General features: G+C 57.8%; 1 protein-coding gene across 9 annotated transcripts; it reads right to left on the reverse strand.

Annotated features, from left to right (window-relative positions):
- Positions 1 to 1288: 1288 nt before the first annotated feature.
- RNF44 (ring finger protein 44) lies at positions 1289 to 17760 on the reverse strand. Of its 9 annotated transcripts, none has more exons than XM_034961022.3 (11): positions 17625 to 17760; positions 6747 to 6897; positions 6386 to 6575; positions 5845 to 6012; positions 5230 to 5403; positions 4963 to 5124; positions 4655 to 4779; positions 4301 to 4388; positions 4093 to 4214; positions 3858 to 3957; positions 1289 to 3660 (listed from the first exon to the last, which is right to left on the reverse strand). In XM_034961022.3, the coding sequence occupies exons 2-11, from the start codon at positions 6851 to 6853 to the stop codon at positions 3598 to 3600; spliced, it is 1299 nt and encodes a 432-aa protein (XP_034816913.1). In that variant the 5' UTR covers positions 6854 to 6897; positions 17625 to 17760; the 3' UTR covers positions 1289 to 3597. The 9 variants fall into 9 exon arrangements, with proteins under 9 accessions (XP_034816913.1, XP_034816915.1, XP_034816912.1 ...); XM_034961024.3 differs by lacking the exon at positions 17625 to 17760 and adding an exon at positions 17096 to 17238; XM_034961021.2 differs by lacking the exon at positions 17625 to 17760 and adding an exon at positions 12095 to 12385.
- Positions 17761 to 20377: the final 2617 nt, after the last annotated feature.

Below are 20377 nucleotides of genomic sequence, written 5' to 3' on the forward strand. Positions count from 1 at the left end.
AAATGCCACCTTTACTATGTTGAATATTCCAATCCAAGTACATGGTTTGTTTCCATTTATGTAAGTCTGATTTCTTTCATTACAGTTTTGTAGTTTTCAGCATGCAAGTCTTGCACGTTTTGTTAGATTTAGTCCTAAGTAAAGTATTTCATTTTTCTTTGAGCGATTAGAAATAGTATCATTGTGTTTTAAGCTGGGCGCGGTGGCTCACGCAGGTAATCCCAGCACTTTGGAAGGCTGAGGCAGGCAGATCACTTAAGTTCAGGAGTTCAAGACTAGCCTGGGAAACAACATGAGACCCCATCTCTACAAAAAAATATAAAAACTTAGCAGGCCGTGGTGGCACACGCCTCAGGTGACGCTGAATTAGAGGAGACTGAGCAAGGGCTACCAAGTGCTACCGCGCAGAGAGAAGCAAGGTTGCAGGCTGGACGCGGTGGCTCACACCTGTAATCCCAGCACTTTGGGAGGCCAAGGTGGGAGGACTGCTTGAGCCCAAGAGTTCGAGACCAGCCTGGGCAGCATAGTGAGACTTGTTCCTATTGAAAAAACAAAACAAGTTGTGAAATGAGAGAGACCTTATTTCCTCATGACAGGCCTGAGCCCCCTGATCCAGTCAGGACAGAAGAACCTACCTTGAGATTCATTTTTATTTTTTGAGACACAGTCTGCTGTCACCTAGGCTGGAATGCAGTGGTGCAATCTTGGCTCACTGCAACCTCCACCTCCTGGATTCAAGCAATTCTCCTACCTCAGCCTCCCGAGTAGCTGGGACTACAGGCTTGTGCCACCATACCTGGCTAATTTTTTTTTTTTAGACGGAGTCTTGCTCTGTCACCCAGGCTGGAGTGCAGCGGCACGATCTTGGCTCACTGCAAGCTCCGCCTCCCAGGTTCACACCATTCTCCTGCCTCAGCCTCCCGAGTAGCTGGGACTACAGGTGCCCGCCACCACGCCCGGCTAATTTTTTTTTTGTATTTTTAGTAGAGACAAGGTTTCACTGTGTTAGCCAGGATGGTCTCAAATCTCCTGACCTCGTGATCCGCCCACCTCAGCCTCCCAAAGTGCTGGGATTACAGGCATGAGCCACCACGCCCGGTCTAATTTTTTTGTATTTTTAGTAGAGAAGGGGTTTCGCCATGTTGGGCAGGCTGGTATCGAACACCTCACCTTAAGTGATCCACCAGCCTCGGCCTCCCAAAGTGCTGGGATTACAGGTGTTAAGCCTCATCCCCATCCCACCTCCCACCAAAAAGACACGGGCAGCCAAAGGCAGCGTGGGCGGTCATTGGTATACATCATACATTTATTAGTGAATATCCCTCTGAAATCAGCAACAATATTAAAAAAAATAATGATTGCACTACTTGGTCAAGCAGAACTAGCAACTTTCATTTTAAAAAAAGTACAAATCTGTTAAAAATTTCAATCAGTATACACATATATATAATACAACATACTAGTTATGTTAAATGCTACAAACCAACGTGAATCCCATGGAATGGAAAAAACCACACATTTAAGCTTTAAGAACCATTTTTTTCTCTATATATTAGCATTTTCTCAAATACATACATGGGAAAAATGAGGTAACTGTAAAATGTGCAAGGAACAGGGCCCCCAAAATTACATATATTTCTACATATATATGTAATTTTATATATATATAAAACCTTTCTAACACAGAACACAGGCGCTGGGCCCAGCCGGGGCTGGGGGAAGGTGCCCACTGTCATGCCTAGGCCAGAAGTTGGTAAATAAAAGAGTAAACAATGGCAAGCCCCCACCACAGGAAATCATTGGTAACATGGCATCTATAGCAAGGTCGGCAGATCACAAACATCCTAAGTAATTGTTGTATAAATCTTGTTTTTTAATGATGATTTTTAAAAATGCTGTGTTTCCCCCCCAATAGCTGCTTGTTGGAATCACTGCTGCAGCCGACACACAATCTGTGAGCCTGTTTCCGCCTGCCCCAGGAACTATAAGGGGTTTGAAAACGTTTTGTTGGGGTCGGGAAGGGAGGGGTTGGAGAGGGTGGTTCTGTGTGTGGGTTTTCAACACTGCTATAAATATAGAAACGTCACCTGGAGTTATATACAGTAAGACTTTGGGTTCTCCATGGGGGTGGGACCAGGCTGACGGGCCCCACGGCAGGCTGGGGCGGGAGGTGGGAGCCAGGGCCGCTGCGGGGAGAACGAGGGTGGTTGGAGCATCCCTGAGGCAGCAGGCGCCAGGGGCTGCCTGCTAGGATGTGCCGGCCCCACACGCAGTTCGTTCAGGGCAGCAAGCCCAGCTGGGTATAGGACAAGAAAGGATTGGGACCAGGGAAAGTGGGTGGGAAGCTCAGCCAGACCCTACAGCGGCCTCCTCCAGAACTTGGAGGACAGGGATCAGGCTGGGAAGGCCCCCTGGAGATGGGGTCCACAGCCTTCCTGGTCCCCATCCTCCTGGGACTTCCTTGGAGGAGATTCGCCCAGGCAGGTGGGAGACGGGCCCTGGCTGGAGGGAGAAATGCCCTGAAAAGCGTCGGGTCCCGGTAGGCTCTAGGGACGTGTGCAGTACAGTGCATGGCAGTTATCAGCTGAGCACAGACCTCCAACCCTGCCCCACGACCGCCGGCCGCCCAGCCCAGCCCGGCACACGCATGCATGCAGGCCGGCCAGCATGACCGTGCTCGGCCCCCTGGGCACTCGGTCCCAGTTGGTCCCTATACCCGCCCCTATTAAACCAAAAGAAAAAAGAAATTGTCTTAAATATCCACATCCCCAAATCCTACACGCGATTTTGGGCCAAATGAATGAACAAAAACTGCTGCTCCTCACGTTCATGCAAAACGACAGAGGGAGAGGAGATTGGGCACGGGTCTGGCTGCATCCCTGGGAGGGACAACCACCGGGAACACAGGGCTCCCTCTCCCCGTATGGCCCAAGCCCCTCAGGATACGTGTGCCCCAGCTCGGGATTAGGCTGGGACGCCCTCCAGCCTGAGGGTGGGGCTGGAATGTTGTTCCTGGGATGAGGGTCCCCTGGGGAACCAGACTCAGCCCTCACAGCAGCCAACACAGAGCCAGCTGCCTGAGTTCACTGTTCGGGGTCAAGGAGGGGGGATTCAGCCCTGGGGCTCAGGAAATGGCTCGTGACCCCGTCTGTCTACGCACCTGGCAGTGCCACCTGGGCAGAGGGAACACCATTTCAGAGCACGAGACCTTCTGACCCAGGATGGTGCTCTGTCTGCCCATCCTGGGGCCAAGGATCTCCACCGGCCCCACTGAGGGAGCAGACCCCTGGCACTCAGTGCCAGCAGGAAAAGGAGGGACCTGAGGGTGCACAGGAGGGAGACCCCATCAGGGACACTCAGGCAGCTCCGTGGCGGGCGGGCGGGCAGGCAGACTAGGGAGGGAGTCTTTGGAGCTTGGCAAATGCAGGGGCTTATTGCAGGGACTCCTCACTGGGCTGACCCTGGCACCAGCTCTGGAGATGCAGGCGGGAGCGAAGGGGCAGGCCTGGGCCACTCCCTCCCCATCCTCCCTGGGCCCCCACCCACAAGTTTCCAGAGCTTCAGGCAGGGTTCCCCCGGGCAGGCGGCTGCGTGGCCTCACTCAGCCTCCCTGGGCACCTCGGAGGCGTCGGCCCGGCAGATGGGACACGTCCGGTTGGCCTGTGGGAACATGCACGTCAGGCGTTGCTCTCACCAGCCCCAACCCACCACATCTGTGCAGCCGCCTGGGGGGACTTGGTCCCCTGGAGCCAGAACTTCCGAGATGATAACAAGGACAAGGAGGGAAACAGCCCAGGCCAGCCCATCCCCCTGTCACTGCATGAGGAATACCCAGGAGCCGGCCTGGGCAGTGTTACCTTCAACCACTTGTCAACACACTTCGTGTGGAACTCATGGTTGCAGGGGAGGACTCGGAGCAGCTGCCGCGCCTCGAAGTCACTGAAGCAGACCACACACCTGTGGAGGGGCGCGCAGCGTCACCTCCACGCTGAGGGCCATGGGAAGGCTCAGTGGAGTGTGACTCCCCTGAGAGGGGCGTCCCATGGCAGCCAGCTGTGTTCAGAGGGGTGGGAGGTGGGGCAGGGTACTCACAGCGTCTGCTCCGACTGATGGCTGTCCGGGTTAAAGCGGTACGACGGGAGCTGCTCTATGTCTGCTTTGGTGAGACCCCGGGGCTTGGCATCTCCCAGCCGCTCGGCCAGGTTCAGGAGGGCCTGCATGCGGGCAGGAGACGGGGTCAGCGGCGCCCAGGGCTGCAGGTCTCCCAAACCCCACCTCCCAGCATGGGGCTCCATGGGACCTCATAGTTCTCCATCTCCACATCATCCACGTCCAGGTCCAGGCTGATGGTGGGCCCCATTGCTGTTGGTGACATTGGCAGCATCGAGCTAGAGAGAGACAAGTGTGGGGGCCCAGGGTCAAGGTCAGGAGTGGGGGCACACAGAGCCACTCTCCTGACTCCCTCCTTGCAAACAGAGCCCACAACGTTGCAGCGGGGAAGGGAGCCCAGCTGGCGTGCCTGTCAGGTTAAGTGGGGAACGCCAGATGGCTTCAGAGGCCCTGGGGCCCCTGGAGCTGTGTTTAGGTCTAACCACTGGAGGTTCCAGGAGAACAGGGCATCAGGGACCTGGGGCGCGGATGTGCGGATACTTACAGGAAGTACGGCAGGAAGCTGGGGTAGTAGGGTGGTGGGGGTGGTGGTGGGGGCGGCGGGGGCAGTGGCTGCTGCAGGCGGTATCTCTGGGTGCTCAGTCTCCGTGGCATCATGTGAGAATATGGCTGCAAGAGGGGCCAGGTGCAGGTCAGCCCAGCAGGCCTGCCTCCCAGGCGCCCTGGAACCCAGGTGCAAGTCAGCCCGGTGGGCCTGCCTCCCAGCTGCCCGGGAGCCCAGATGCAGGTCAGCCCGGCGGGTCTGCCTCCCAGCTGCCCTGGAGCCCAGGTGGGGGTCGGGGTGGCACTCACCACACCAAAGGACAGCTCCTGGTGCAGCGGATCGTGGGGCAGGTAGTGCAGGGGCACCGACGGGGAAAGGGCTGGGCCAGGCGCAGAGGTGGAGTAGGTGAAGCTGCCCAGGGAGGGCTGGTCCCCACGCAGGTCCACGTCGTTGTCGAGCCGCTGTAGGGGCTGGAAGAACCAGCGCCGGGTCAGCAAGTCAGTGACACGAGGCTGTCCTCACCCCGCCTCCCCCCCACGCCATCTCCCTCCAGCATCAGACCCATGCCGACTCACCATCCGAGGGTGCTGGGTCTGCAGAGACACAAACTGCCCCAGGGGCGCCACGTGGGTGGGCTGGGGGGGTGGGGCCGGTGGTGGGGGGTGCAGGATGTAGTGGTCACTGGAGATGAGGTGGGGGTAGGCCTGATAGGGCACAGGCAGCTGCTGCATGGTGCACGCCTGGATAAGCTGCCAAGAGAGGGGGCAGGGGGCTGAGAACGTTCTCCTGGGCTCTGGGCCAGGTCTACGCCATGCCACCCAGCAAAAGGCCCCCACTGGGCACACACCCAGCAGCTCCAGGGTCTTCACAAGAAACCCTGTGGAAGGCCCATCCCTGTCCTAGGCCACCCAGGCAGGACACTCCACTGTTAAGGCCCACAGCCTCAACTCCTGGGCCTCTGCCAAGCTGTGAGGCAGGTACAGGGGTACTGGAAGGTCCCTGAACCTTGAAACACTCTATTACCAAATGTGAACACACGTATGCTTTCCTGGGGAGGCCAGGCAGGCGCTCTGACAGCCTGGATGGCTGGATAGCTCAGCCCAGTTCAGGGCTGCCCTGGGCCCGCTGAGCCGCTGGCCTGTGCCTGGGGCTTGCAGCTGGTGGAGGAGGAGCTGGAAACACTCACTCACCGGGGGCGGGAGGCAGCAGAGGGGGTAATGCTGCCCACTGAACATCACGGAGCATGCTGGGAGCTGCTGGGCACTGCAGCCAGGGATGTGCTGGCCTGTAGGCAAGGGGAAGCCTTGGGTCGTCACTGTGGTGACCGTGTAGGACAGAGGGACAGGTCCCTGGTGCACCTGTGGGTGGAGAGAACGCCGGGAAAGTGTGAGAAGGAAGCTGGCCGCGAGGGCTACTCTCAGGAGAAATCATCCTGCCACATCCAGCTGCCGGCTCCCTTTCCTTCTCCACGGTGGCCTACCTCAGTGCAGACCAGACTGTGCCTCTACTCCCAGGCCCCCGGGGCAGAGAAAGCCCCGTGGGAATCTAGCTCTGCTAGTCACCCAGTGTGGCCCTTTCCCCGGGCCTCAGTTTACCTACCTGTAAAGCAGGGCCAATAATGCCTCCCTGGAACGTGAAATGAAGCAAGCTAGGTAAAATCTAGGCCTTGCTGCCTCTGCCTTTCAGACTGGCTCACAGGGCCAGGGGCACAGGGGATGGGGTTCTGCCTACCTGCTCGTGGAGATCAACCATGAACGGGCTCTGCTGGGTGGCTGGGTGCAGCATTCGGGGGCTCCCGCCGGCAGGAGCCGAGGCTCGGCGCTCCTCTACGGGGAGGTGTGGAGGTCGGGACGGCGGCTGCTGGGAGGGTAAGCGCTCATCCCGGGCAGGCGGGCTGGCCAGGGGGCCCTCGAGGCCAGGGCTGCACCACAGAGAGGAGGCCCCGATAGGACTGAGGGGGGCCACTCGTGCACAGAGCAGGGAGAGAAGCCAGGGTGACTCCCCCACGGGGAGGGAAGGCAGCTCAGGGCCCTGCGCCCCACCCCTGCTGGCCCCCATGCCCCAGCACCAGGACTGGGAGGCTCCTTCCTACCTTCCCCAGAGCTGGCCCGGGGTGCTGCCAGGTCCCGCAGAGAATCGCCGCTGGCCCACGGGGGCGGAGGGTGGCCACCTAGTCACTGCCAGAGCCCATGGTCGCATCGGGGGGGCAGGGGGGTGGAGGGGCTGGGCCGGGACTCACAACCCTAGGAGGCAAGGAGACAAGAAAACTGAGGCACCTGGCCAACACGGTGAAACCTCGTGTCTGCTAAAAATACAAAAACTAGCCAGGCATGGTGGTGGACACCTGTAATCCCAGCTACTTGGGAGGCTGAGGCATGAGAATTGCTTGAACCCGGGAGGCGGAGGTTGCAGTGAGCTGAGCTGAGATCGCACCACTGCACTCTAGTCTGGTGACAGAGGGAGACTCCCGTCTCAAAAAAAAAAAGAAAGAAAGAAACTGAGGCACAGGGAAGTCCAGGCGCTTGTGCCATGAGGGGTCAGGAGACAAAGCCCAACCTCTGCAGTGTGACCCCAGGGACCAATGGTGTTCAGCCGTGCCCCTCCTCTGAGCCCTGGGGTCCAGTGCTGACACGCCAGGACAGCTCAGCCTGCCAGCACCCAGGCCTCACCCTCCTGCTGTGTGAAATGGGACCCAGTCCCCCTCAGTTGCGGAGCTCAGCGAGCTGGCCAGCGTGCTTCCAAGCCAGTGGGTTCCTGGTAGGCTCCTGCTGGACGGGGTCTCAGGGCACCCTGTCTTGGAAAGGGGCTTAGGGCCAGACCTTTCTCTGCCTTACACCAGGGGCTACAACTTGGCCTCCAGGCGGCAGCTGGGGGTTCCTGAGGAGGGTCCACATCCTCCCTTCCCTCTGGCTGGTTCCAGCAGGGATTCCAAACAGGCCTGGGACCCAGTTCTCCTCTTACTGGTGCCAGGCAAGAGGTTCTAACCGGCTCCTGCCCTCGGGGGCTTCCAGTCCAAAGCAAGACACTATTCTTTCTTTCCTTAACCTGCTCCCACTGTGCCTATCCACGAGTGACTTCATCTACCTTTCAAGGAATGTATAGCTGGCCCATTTTACGGAGGAGGAAACTGAGGCTCAGCAAGAAGAAACTTGCCCAAAGCCCCACCGTAAAGTGTTAAAGCTGGGAGGTGGGCCAAAGAAAGCCTCTCCCTGTGCTCTGCTGCTGATGGAGAGGACCAGCCCCAGGCTTCATGGGAGGTGATGAAGGAAGCCAGCCTGGGGAGACTGTGGAGTCTGGCATGCAGCCAGGCCCTTGCTCTGGGGCCCCCAACCCAGCCCTCAAAGTGGGAGGTGGTGCCTGCTGAGAAAAAAAGGAAGGAAGAACCCGAGAGAGGAAGTTGAATAGGAATGGGTTGGGGCAGGGTCTCCTGCCTCCGGTCAGAGATGAGGGTCCAGGTGGAGGATGTCGAGGGACCTGGCTCAACCTCAGGGTTCCGCTCAACTCAAAGTTGGGACGAGGCCCTGGCAGGAAAAGCTCTAGAACCTGTCAGGCCCTGCAAAGCTGAAGGGTGCGTCCAACAGGACCAGCTCTTTGTTGTTCCTGCCACAGGGAGGCTCGTTCCATCCCTTCCCCATCTAACAAAACTCCTATGCATCCTTGATACCCAGCTTTAAATGTCACCTCCCTGTTGACACAGCCAGGGAGCCAGTGTAACTGTCAGCTCAACACCTAGTTCCTTCCTGCCAACAGCGGCAAGAACCATTTCCTCTGTGCTGCACTTCACAAGCCTGGGCCCTACTTCTCAAAAGGAGCCCGCATGGGAGACCGAGGCCCGACCAGCAGAGGGTGTGGGCAGGGCCAGGGACCACCTTGTGTCCAGCTCAGGGCAGGCCTGATGTGAGAAATGTGCACGAAACAGAGCCAATCACACAGGTCCAAGGTCACCCAGTCTGGCAGCAATGCCAACAACTGACAGCTGGGAGATTACAAAACACCTGGCTTCTCATGGCAAGCCTGGTCCCACTTGTTTCTGCCTGGCCCCCTCACTGGGAGCGAGAGCTTTCCCTCCAGGTCACCCAGGCCCAACCTCTGCCTGCCCACCATCGGGGACTGGGTTTGTGACCCCTGGCCTGGGCCAAGTGCACACCCTGACAGGCATGTCTACACACACAGCCTCCTGAACTCCTGCCGACAAACCAGCCAAGCAAACAACGGCCAAGGGAGACTCAGGAAATCCCCAAATAACTGAAACAGCAGATGCCTGGCCCATCCCAGTCCTCCTGGACCAGACACTTTGGAGGGATGGGGAACAAGGGCACCTAGATTTTTAACAAATTCCCCAGAAGTTGTCACAGCACAGCTAGGTTTGGGAATCTCTACCCTAGCTAACCTCAGAAAGCTTGGGAGCCCACAGTTCTGCTGGTGCAGAACAGTCGCCATAATAACCATGCTGTTTCCCCGGCGCCAACTTGGTGAGTCCTCCCAGCAACACTGGCAGGTCAGGACACCAAGGCTCAGAGAGGTGAGGTCCAAGGCCAGTCAGCTGGAATCATGAGTGCGCAGGGGCATGACCTAAGCAGTCTGGCCATAAAGCACCCATGACTAGCCACCAAGCCAGCAGCCTTGACTGCTCCTCTTGTATCAGGATGTCTTGCAGATGGCTGAGTAGTGCCAGGCCCAAGGCACTCCTGCAGAGGCCCAGGCCTGTGGGTGTCTGCTCTGTGGCCAGCCCCCACTCCCCAGGGCAGGGAAGGTGGTAAGGAGCTGTGAAAGCAAGCCAGGAGACAGAAGGGCCTCCAGCCGTGGGTAAGAGTGTCAGCCCTCACAGACTCACACATGACAGTGACTTCTAGCGAGATTCTTGCCTACAGACCGTGGGCAAGGGCTTCCCCTCCCGAGCCTCAGTATCTTCATCTGTAAAATGGGAACAGCCCAATAACTACCTCCCAGTTTCCCATCAAGGGCTGCTCCAAGGCAACAGCAGAAGCAACTTGTAAAGTTTGAACTTAGCTTGGGTGTGAATGAGCATTATTAGAGAATACGACACGCTGACCTCCATTTCCAACCTCAAGCAGAGCTTGAAGGGTGCCACTTCCGGGGGAGCAGGCAGATATGCCACTCTAGGGGAATACCTCAGCTGGTAAGAGTGGATCCTGGTTCTTTAAGCCCTGCCAGGAACAGGGGTGGCGTAGAAGGGTTACACCCACTTCATGGCTGAGAAAACTGGAGCCGAGAGAAAGGAAGTAAGTTACTCTAGGCCACAAGACCAGAGAGAACGGAATTGGTCCTAGTTGGCCTCCTAGGCCCAAACTCCCCCAACCCATAACTCCTGTGGCATCAGTAGCTGGAGGAAATCACCTAATCCCGAGTCTCCAAGCCATACAGGAGGCTGGGAGAGCACTCTTTCAGGCACCCATCTTTAGCTCTGTAGTACAGAGAAGCAAGCAAGGCCCAGAGTTGGAGCTAGCAACTTGCTCAAGGTCAAATAGCAAGGGTGGCCAGGTGGCCTCCCCTAACAACTGCTCTGCCCGTCCACATCTCCGTGCTGTCCTATCACAGAGCTCTGTGTGAACGGGTCTTGAGAGTCCCGTCGCTGAGCCCCGCCCGCCCCAGTCATCCAATGCATTTTGCAATTAACATCACCCCCCCCCACCCACCCATGAGAGCCGGCCAACCCCTTAAGTCCAGTGCCCCAAGCACCTACCCTGACCTTGGTCTAAGAGCCCCAGGGATCTGTTTGCAGGAAAAGACACTCCCTTTTGCAGATAAAAACAAAGTCAGACCCTGGGGGCATGAGCAGACTCAGCCAGGAAGAGAAGCCCCCCTTCCTACTTCCCCACACCCCACCCGAAACAAGCAGGCTCTGCCCAGCGCAAGCAGAGCTTCCCAACGTGTGGTGCCTGGAGGCCGCTGAGGGCCGGACCACCAGACTAGGAGAGAAGACTCCCTGGGTGACCTTGGTCAAGGAAATCCCTTTGCTTCTGAGAGCCTCAGTTGGCACAGCTGTAAAATGGGGGTGGAAATCTTTCCTTCCCACAGCGCCCAAATAAAACCAGAAGAGTCCAGAAGAAACCAGGTGGTCACACTAGTGGGGGAGGAAACCAGTGTCCTGGGGAAGGGGGGGCTCCCCAACGCGGGCCAAGTGCACGCTGTGGGGCTCTGGGAAGCTTACCCAGCCACCCCTCCCCAGGCATAGTGCTGGGGGGCCGAGGCGCGGACATCTGCCCCGAGAGGGGCCTCCCTCGTCCGCTTCCTACTCTTTTGCGCCGCTCTCGGAGGGACACCGGGGGCGGGAGACGAGACTGCAGCGCAGGGGCCGGAACGCTGCGACTTTAAGAGCCGAGGATCCCGGACCATGTGCTCGGCGTGAGACAAAAGCAACAACAAAGGAAGTGGCGGCCGCAGGGGGAGGGGGGCGGCTCCTTCCTCTCCAACCGCAGCGCTCAGCTGCAGGAGAGGGGAGATACGGCCCGGCCACGGGGGGCCTTGGGGGGGGTTCCTGATCCCTGGGGTCTCGCTGCCCGCAGTCTGGACCGCCCGTGATTAACCCCTACGGAGCCAGCTAGATCACGGCCCCCATTCCCAGGGGAGGGGAACAGAAGGTCCATGGGTGGGGGAATAGGAAGTTGGGGGCCCTGGCACCGACTCACCTTTGGCCGCCCGGCCACACGTTGACTCCTTTGTTCCCGATCTAGGACGGCCAAACTGGGCAGGGGGCGGGGGAGGGGGGGGTGCCTGTCTGGATCCTTTAAGAGCTCCCGCCCTGCCGAACAATGTGCTCCCCTCCCCACCCCCGGGTCCGGGGGCAGCCCGGCTCCTTCCGGGGCCTCTCTCTTTGTTGTCCGCCCGACGGCGTCTGCCTCGCGAGGCCCACGCGCGATCAGTCTCTCTCGGCCCAGGCCCTCAGGGAGCGGGAGGCGGCGCAGGACGCAGCTGGGTCTGCGCGGCAGCCGGCGGCTGGCCCTTTAAGAACTGTCCGCGGCGGCAGCGGAATGTAACAAACCTCACATTTGATTCACAACATTCGAAGCGGCGGGGTCGCGCGCCGGACGGGAGGGGGCTCGCGGGGGCGCGCCGGGAGGCTCCGGCAAACAGTAACCCGCTGCAAGCCCGCGGGGGCCCCGCCCCGCGCCGGGAGCTCCGCCCTGAGAGCCAATCACTCGCCGCGACCACGCACGTGACTAGTGGGCCACCATCTTGAATTTTTTTAACCTCCTCCTTGCCCCCACCTTCGCACTTAAAGTGACCGCAGCCATAGTCAAAAGCAAGGGGCGGGGCCACATATCCTGACATAAAGATGGGGAGACCCCAGGGTGGGCAAAACCGATCGGCTGCAACTCGAACTTAATATGCAAACTCGCTAACTACTCGCGCCTCTGAGGCTCAGTTTCCCTGCCGAAGAAATGGGTCCCGCCAGGAGAACCGGCAGTACGGACTTACTGTGTCATGGTCCCCTCCTCGGGGACAGGGTGCCGCCTGAGATACTGAAGTGAAATGGGTCTGACCTCTGACGGGGCGAGAGCGGCCTCAAACCGGCCCAAGTGGTCAGGCTGGCTCTAACAACCCTGGGCCGGCCACTTTCCCGGAGATGACGTCACCCCCAAGAGCTGCAGCACCGCGCTGACATCATGGCCCGGCCGCCCCACTTCTCCTTGTTTATACTACACGGCGTCTTTAAAAAGCTGGTACCGCCCAGATTGCCCAACAGACCAATGGCGGACCACCCATGCAAACGAGCTAACGTCTGCCGGGCAAGGAGATTGGCCCTGCTCGCGCTGACGTCACAGAGGCATTTAACCGCCCCGCCCCCAGCGTGGCGGCGGAGGAAGAGAGGCGGGGAACAGGTTGTAGTTTAAAGCAAAAGTGCAGGCGCCGGGCGCTCTAGCTGCTAGGCTGGGCTTGAGAGTTTGGTGTCCCTGCGGAGACCTCCCTAGCCAGGGAAACTGGGAACTAAGCCCAGTGAAGCGTCTATACTTTAGTTTTCTATTCCTCTCAGCAGCTATGAGACGGAGGGATTACTGTAGCCAGTTCATTTTACAGATGGGGAAAGTGAGGGCCCTCCCTTACTCCAGATCACACAACTAGAAGTGTGGCGGAGCAGGAATGTGAACCTAATCCAAAGCCGAGCCTCGTTCACCTTTGCCTCGAAGCCCACCCACCCGGGCCAAATTTATACAAAATGGGGTATTACCTCCACCACAATTATATAAGCAGAAAATCAGTAATTTGCTAAATATCCAAGAGCTGGAACAGGTCGAATAATGAATATTGGGTGCATGCATATAATCAATAACGACTCTTGGGCAGTTACCACAAAGAGGCAGCTGGAGGCGACACGGGGCTACCTCCAAGACAGCCATAAACAAGGCGCCAATGCAAAATGTTAACATCTGTTAACCTGTGTGGTGGGCCATGGGGCAGGGGGATGGGGGGCTCATTTTCTATGCTGCTTTGGTATATTTCATAATCCTAAATTTTATATAAAAATTGAAACCAAGATGCTGAACAGGTCTAACAGTATGTATCAGGTTTCTTTAATTGGACATATGCCACATCTGCATATATTTCTGGAAGGGTATACAGGAAACTGATTAACAATTGTTGTCCTTAGGGAGAACTGGAAGGGAGAAGTTGGGTCAGGAGGAGAGACTTGTATATATTGCACATTAGCTCTTTTTTAAAAACCCTATGCATTATAACCCACTGAAATTTTTAAAGAAAGCTATTATAAAGACTAAGTCTTAAGTCTTTTAAGCCAGAAAACCTTTTGTTCCCTTAGAATCAGAAACCCCCTTTCAGCTTGGGGAACAGACATGTTTATGGCAATGTTTAGACCAGCAACGATCGTATCACTGTGCAACACAATGACTGAAGATGGAACTGAGCCGGCTGTTGGCAGATCTCTAAGCAACACAAGAGCAAGGTCATGATGCAGTGCTATCGATGCTCCCCGGAACGCCAAACTCTATCCATCACAGTTAAAAATTACATATGCATGAGAATAAGTGTGGCCATACAAGGTTATGTCTTTACCCAGTTCCTTATCATCAACTGTTCCTTTACCTCCAATGTCTCCTTCAACCTTTTGTTTTCCCCACCACATAAAAGCAATTTGAAAACCCTCCCCATGGCCGGGCACGGTGGCTCACGCCTGTAATCCCAGCACTTTGGGAGATCCAGGCAGGCAGATCACAAGGTCAGGAGTTTGAGACCAGCCTGACCAACACGGTGAAACCCTGTCTCCACAAAAAATACAAAAATTAGCCGGGCATGGTGGCATGCATTTGTAATCCCAGCTACTCAGGAGGCTGAGGCAGGAGAATCTCTTGAACCTGGGAAGTGGAGGTTGCAGTGAGCCGAGATTGCGCCACTGCACTCCAGCCTGGGTGACAGAGCAAGACTCCGTCTAAAAAAAAAAAAAAACCCTCCCCACATTCGAAGGTACCTACATATTTGTTAGATTACTGCCTGCCTGTCCTTATGGATAGGGCCTACAGTGGCTCCCTACTGCCAACTGCATGGAAGCCTGGTTTTGGGGCTGCACTTAACAAGCTCTTCCTGCCCAAACTTTTCAGGCTCGCCTCTCCCCAGTCCCTCCTCTCACACCATGGTGGTGCTTCGTCTGGCTTTCTCTCCCTGCCACCTTCCTGCCTTTGCTCAGGCTAGACTGCCTGCCTGGGATGCCCTCTCTTTTCCTTTCTGCCAATCCATTTCACTTTTCGGCCGTTTGAAGCTCTGTTCCTATCTCACCTTTTACAGGAAGCTGCTTGTGACATCTCCAGCTGTGCTGAATCCCCCATTTTTGAACGCAGAGCTAGATGCACCCCAGCCTTTACCTCATGCCATTTAATTTGCACACAGTCCTGTCACAATCGCTGTGTGTCTCACTCAGTAATTCCCCTCCTGGCTGAAGGGATTTGGCTTTTTTAAGTGCGCAGACGTCCAGCCTTCACTGGCATATACGGGTACCCCAGCCTCATTTTACAGATGAGGACCTGAGGCTCAAAGAGGTGAAGTGACTTGTCTGAGGCCACACAGTGAGACCACCTTTACCATCCCCACCCCAGGAAAACGACCCTCCAGCCACAATCTAATCCTGTACTTTTAAGCCACCAAGCCTCTGACTGTGGCATTCTCCCTGCTTAATATGTCCTCAATATCCCCTACTTACTGGGCAAAATCCTGCTCATGCTTTGGGACTAGCTCAAAGACCACTCCCTTGGATGGTGCCTTCCCTGCCCTGCCGGCTTGCGCTGGCTTCCTCAGTGTTAGGATTACCATCACACTGCATCATGAGAGCAGAAAGCCATCTCCATGTGACTGCTGCCCCTGCTCCCAGCAGGGCCCACAACACCCAGTCCAGGACCTGGCTCACGCTGGGTGGTGGATGCCCAGGAATGGGGCTCTGGATCTGCCTCTTCTCCTGCAGGACCAGGAAACCCCTGCCCTGTCCTTGCCCCAGGAAACCCTCAGTAAATCCCCAGTCATTTGAGTTTCCCCTCAGCGCCAGAGGCCAATAACACCTCTCCACCAACCTAAAAAACCTTCACGCGTGGATGTGAAATCACTCTGGAGCAAGTGGGAAGGGAGGCACAATTTTCCCAGAATTTTCCAGTTTTTCAAATGAAGCCAGAAATCTGAACTTTTCTTCGAATCCCTCCTCAGGGTCACTGATGGATCTTAGGCTTTGGAACCCTGCTGTGGGGACATGGCCTGCACACCTACTGTGCGAGCCTTGTTCTCCCCACACCCCAAGCCCTCAAAGGGAGACGTTTACTTTCATCGCACAGAGGAAAGCGGTTCAGAGCCATGGAGGGGCAGACCCTCGCCACAGAGCCCAGAAGTGTGAAACCTCAGATGGGAGTGGCCCACCTCTGCTCTGGCATCTGCTGTGAGGTTCTATGGGGGAAATGGGGGTCCTAGAGTCTTCTACAAGCTCTGGGCAAGTCCTATCCTGATCCTCTCCTCATCATGTTCTAAGAGCTGGCCACCAGCATTGGCCCCATTTTACAGATGAGGTGAGAGGTGACAGGACTCACCCAGTGTCATGCAGCCATCAAGGGGCAAACCTGGGATCCCATTCTCATCTCACATTGTGTGGTTTGTGAACCATGAATGCCAACACAGGGGCCCCGTGGTTGCTGAACAACCAAATGCAGATGTCCCCAGGGAAAGGGGAGAACACAGAGGCTCAGGGACTAGTGGATGGCTCCAGATCAGAGTGGACAGGAGCCTGAGAGGGATCCAAAGCTTGATCCTTCCAGCACAAAGCACTTGATGCCACATTGCGGCTTCCTCCCCCAGGCCTCCTCTGCAGTGGGGAGGGGCTTGGGCAAGCAGAGGCAGGAAGAGGAGGGCGTGGCCATGTTTCCTGCTGGGGCCCTGCCCGACTAGGCTTCTCACCTACCCCAGAGCCTGGACAACTGGCTGCCTCTCTCCCTCGGAGTCAGAAAGTACCCCATTTCTTTCTTCCAAGGCCCCTCAAACCTCCCTCCAAAGAGGCAGGGCCCAGTCACCTTCCCAGGATGGAGCTGGCGGGACACAGAGGCTGGGGTACCAGCCAGGGACACAGCACAGCCTGGCAGAGCCAGCTCAGGGTTCACACCTCCCAGACACCAGAGCATCAGAGCAGGGCCCAGAGCCTCACACACCAGGGAGGGAGTAGACAAAGCCCTGCTAAGTCCTTTCCACTCAGGGCTGGCCTCAACAGCCCTGAGCCCCGAGTTCTGGCTCCCTTAAGTGGCTGTGCGTGCAGATGGCGGCGAGGGCAGGGCGTCTGGAGAGGTGCTCCCCGTCTGGGGCTCTGGCCCTCAGCACTCGGGCTCCAGTTTTGAGACCTTGGGTGAGTTCTATGGCTCCTCTCCTTCTCAATCTCTCGTCTGTAAAATCGGGTGATCGATAGTAACTAGGCCACTGGGGCGAAAGGACTACACTGAGGGGTGAGACAGAGCCCCTGAGGCCAGCCTGCCCTGCCTCTGGTTAGCCTGTGACCTTGGGGAAGTCAGTAAGGTCTGTGAGGCTGTTTGTCCAGGTGTGAGGCTGGGTGAAAGCATCCTTCTCGGTGGGTCAACAGTGGTTCTCTGCGTGTGTGCCGGCCAACTTTTCGGGTCTGGGTCCGCATTTGGAGGTGTGCGCTGTGTGGGTGTGGCGTGGGGGCGTTCCCCTTTCTGACTCCTCCTCCCCACCCCGCAGTTCTCACTGCTGGAACCCCCAGGTTCTGCAAAGGGGGCAGGAACCGTCACATTGTTCAGTGATGAAAACCGAGGGCTGCAGGAGTGCGGTCCCTGGAAGATCGAGGAAGACAAGTCTACCCGAATCCCCCACTGTCCCTCCATCTTACTCGTCCTCCTTCCCCCACTTCCCAGCCCCCGGCACCAGCTCGACTCGAGCTTAGTGGCTTTCAGGCAACGGAAGCTGTGTGACCTTGGGCAAGACACGGACCCTCTCCGGACCCCGCGGCGTTCCGACATCCAGAATGCAGTAAGGACGGCGCTGAAGTGCAGCGGTCTGTTCCCCGGACCTGCAGCCGCTCCAGGGCAGGGCTTAGGCCGCTCTGGCTCCCCGGCGGCTGGCACAGGGGGCGTCGGGGAAATGTTTAGGACGGACATGGCGAGGCCAAAGAACTGCAGCGCGTCTCCGGCTCGCGGTGCCGGACGCCTGGGTCCCAGCCGCAGCCGGGACCCGCCGGGGGTGGCGGTCGGGACGTGCGCGGGGCGCAGGGCACGCGGGGGCTCGGAGTTCCCCGGGGCTCCCCGAGTTGGGGCGTTTGGACCTAGCGGACGGGGAGAGAGCGGCGCAGCTCCCGCTGCCGGGCCCGGGACTGCGAGCTCCCGCCGTGCGGGCGCCGGCAGAGGCCTGGCGGGAAGACCCCGCGTGCGTTCCTCCGCCGGCCCGCGGCCGCCCCCTACCGCCGCGTGCTCGCCGGCCCTGCGCCCGGGGCGCTCGGCGCAGGGTCCGGGCCCGGCGTTACCTGGGGCCGCGGCGGGGCTCCACCCCCACCCGGCGGCCGGCGCGTCGCTCCCGCTGCAGCCCAGGCTCGCGGTGCGGCTGCGGCCCGCGCGCCGCCTGCCGCGGCCCCTCTCCGGCCCGGTGCAGGGGAACCGTCCGCGGACCTCACCACCCGGGCGCGCGGGGCCCACACCGGCTGCGCAGCTTCCAGGACCCCCGCCCCGGCCCCGCGCGAATGGAGCTGCCTGGACCGCACCACGCGTGCGGGAGCGCGGGTGGCGCGGGCGGGGCGGAGCCTCTTTCGGCCGCGCCCGCCCAGCGTCAGTCGGCCAGGGGTGCGTAAGGGCGCGGCGCCTGGGGCCTGGCAGCCTCCGTGACCTTGGAGGAGTGACTTCGTTTTCTCGCCTGTGAAACGGGAAACAATACGACCCCATGGTCGTTCAGAGAATCTTCGCTTCCCGGAGAGTGTGTCCCCTCCCCCAGCCCCGGTGGGCGCGGAGGTAGCTAATAGCTATCTGGGGTCAGCAGATCTTGGTTCCCCACTTTGGGCCATTCTCTGACCCTCAGTTTTCAAGTCTGCGGAATGGAATTGATGATACCTTCTTCAGGAGGAGGATGGGAGACTCCAGTGACAACAAAACGAGGCGGCCGGCCGAGACATCGGGAGGGATTACGTTCCCCGCAACCCCTGTGTCCCCATCGCTAGAGCCAACCTGGACCAGGGCATGGCCGGCACCAGCTCAGGCCGCGGGTCCCGGCCCCGGAGGGTAGCCCCACCGTCCCCGCCTCCTGGGCGCATTAGGCCAGCGAGGGCTGCACCCCGCCGCGGGCCGCGCTCTGGCTGGCATGCAGGTGGTGGTAGTCCCTGCAGACCGCGCCTCCCACCAGCTGCACAGCCAGGTCGTCTGCTTAGCCCAGGTTTAGCTCCTCTGCGGAGGGCTGATTAGACGGTGGAGCGGCTGCCTCCGGGTCTGCTTAGTTTTTAAAGCTGCCGTTTGTTGACAGAACAGCCACCTAAAGGAGAGCTTTAGAGGGAATGAGTGCCCTGGAAGGAGGCTCTGGGGTGGGGAGAAGTTGGTCTCATGGGTCCCCAATTTCTTTCTTTCTTTCTTTTCCTTCCTTCCTTTCTTTTTTCTTTTCTTTTCTTTCTTTCTCTTTTTTTCTTTCTTCTATTTCCTTTCTTCTTTTCCTTTATTTTCTTTCTTTCTTTCTTTCTCTCTTTCCTTTCTTTTTTTGACGGAGTCTTACTTTGTCGCCCAGGCTGGAGTGCAGTGGCGCGATCTCGGTTCACTGCAACCTCCGCCATCCGGGTTCAAGCGATTCTCCTGCCTCAGCCTCTGGAGTACCTGGGGTTACAGGTGTATGGCGCAACGCCCGGCTAATTTTTTGTGTTTTAGTGGAGATGGGGTTTCACCATGTTGGCCAGGCTAGTCTTGAACTCCTGACATCGTGATCCGCCCGCCTCGGCCTCCCAAAGTGCTGGGATTACAGGCGTGAGCTACCGCGCCCAGCCCCGAGTTCTTTCTAGGGTGGGAGGCTGTGAGTCTGTGACATCACGGGGATATTCTTGGGCTGGTTCCTTGTCTGTAAGAGCAACGAAGGGACTTTGTACCCTGCAAAGTGCAACTTCCGGGGATCATTGGGAAGTTGAGGGGTTGAATGCATTCACACCAGAGTCACTCTCAGCCCAGACTCTCCGGGTCACCTCTAAGGCTGTGCACTAGGTGGGCGTCAGAGGTATTACAGGTAAAGAAATGGCGGCTCAGAGGGAAGGAGAGACTTGCCTAACTTCAGGGCAAGTTAACGCTTGATTTCAACTTGATAAATTTCTGAGTATGCAGTGGGTGCACATAGCAAAGACAGGTAATGAGAAGTTTTCTTTTTTCCTTTTCTTTTTTTGGGGGGGGGTGGGGACAGAGTCTCACTCTGTCACCCAGGCAGGAGTGTAGTGGTGCAATCTCGGCTCGCTGCAATCTCCCCCCACCCCACCTCCAGGTTCAAGCGATTCTTGTGCCTCAGCCTCCTGAGCAGCTGGCACTACAGGTGCACGCCACCACGCTGGGCTAAGTTTTGTATTTTTAGTAGAGATGGGGTTTCACCATGTTCTACGTTTCACCATGTTGGCCAGGCTGGTCTTGGACTCCTGGCCTGAAGTGATCTGCCTGCCTCAGTGTCCCAAAAGTGTTGGGATTACAGGCGTGAGCCACCGCACTCGGCTGAGAAGTTTTTCTGATTAAAAAAAATTTTAAGGCACACACTTCAGACAGTGGCTGTGAAGGAACCCTGATGTGTATCTAAACTGTCGCCTCGTGCACATCACCCCATTACTTACTCTGTGCTAAGTGCTGTCATGCATTACATCATTACTCCTTAGAACAGGCCTATGAGGTGGAGTCTGCATTAGGCCCATTTTGGACAAGGACACCAATAGTGTGGGAGATGGTGTACCTTGCCCAAGCCCCCAGCAGGTAAGTGGTGGTGGGGATTAGGACCCAGGTCACCTGAGTCCATATCCTGGGCTCTTAGTCCCACTCTGCCTGGCTGCCTGCTGCTCCATGAAGCCAACCCTGGACCTAGACCTGGACCTGGATCGTCATAGCCCAGATCCCTGTGTGCTTCCCAGGCTGCCTTGTGGCAGGTGGATGGTGCCCCTCGAGATGGGCAGGGCACCATCTGGCCACACGTGCCTCATCGTGATGGGTCCAAAGGTCTGGGCAGGCCAGGACACACCTCTGTCAACCAGAGCAGTGACTCAGAGCTGTCGGCCTCAGCCGT

Source organism: Pan paniscus, chromosome 4 (assembly GCF_029289425.2).
Source record: "Pan paniscus chromosome 4, NHGRI_mPanPan1-v2.0_pri, whole genome shotgun sequence".
NCBI classification, from domain to species: Eukaryota; Metazoa; Chordata; class Mammalia; order Primates; family Hominidae; genus Pan; species Pan paniscus.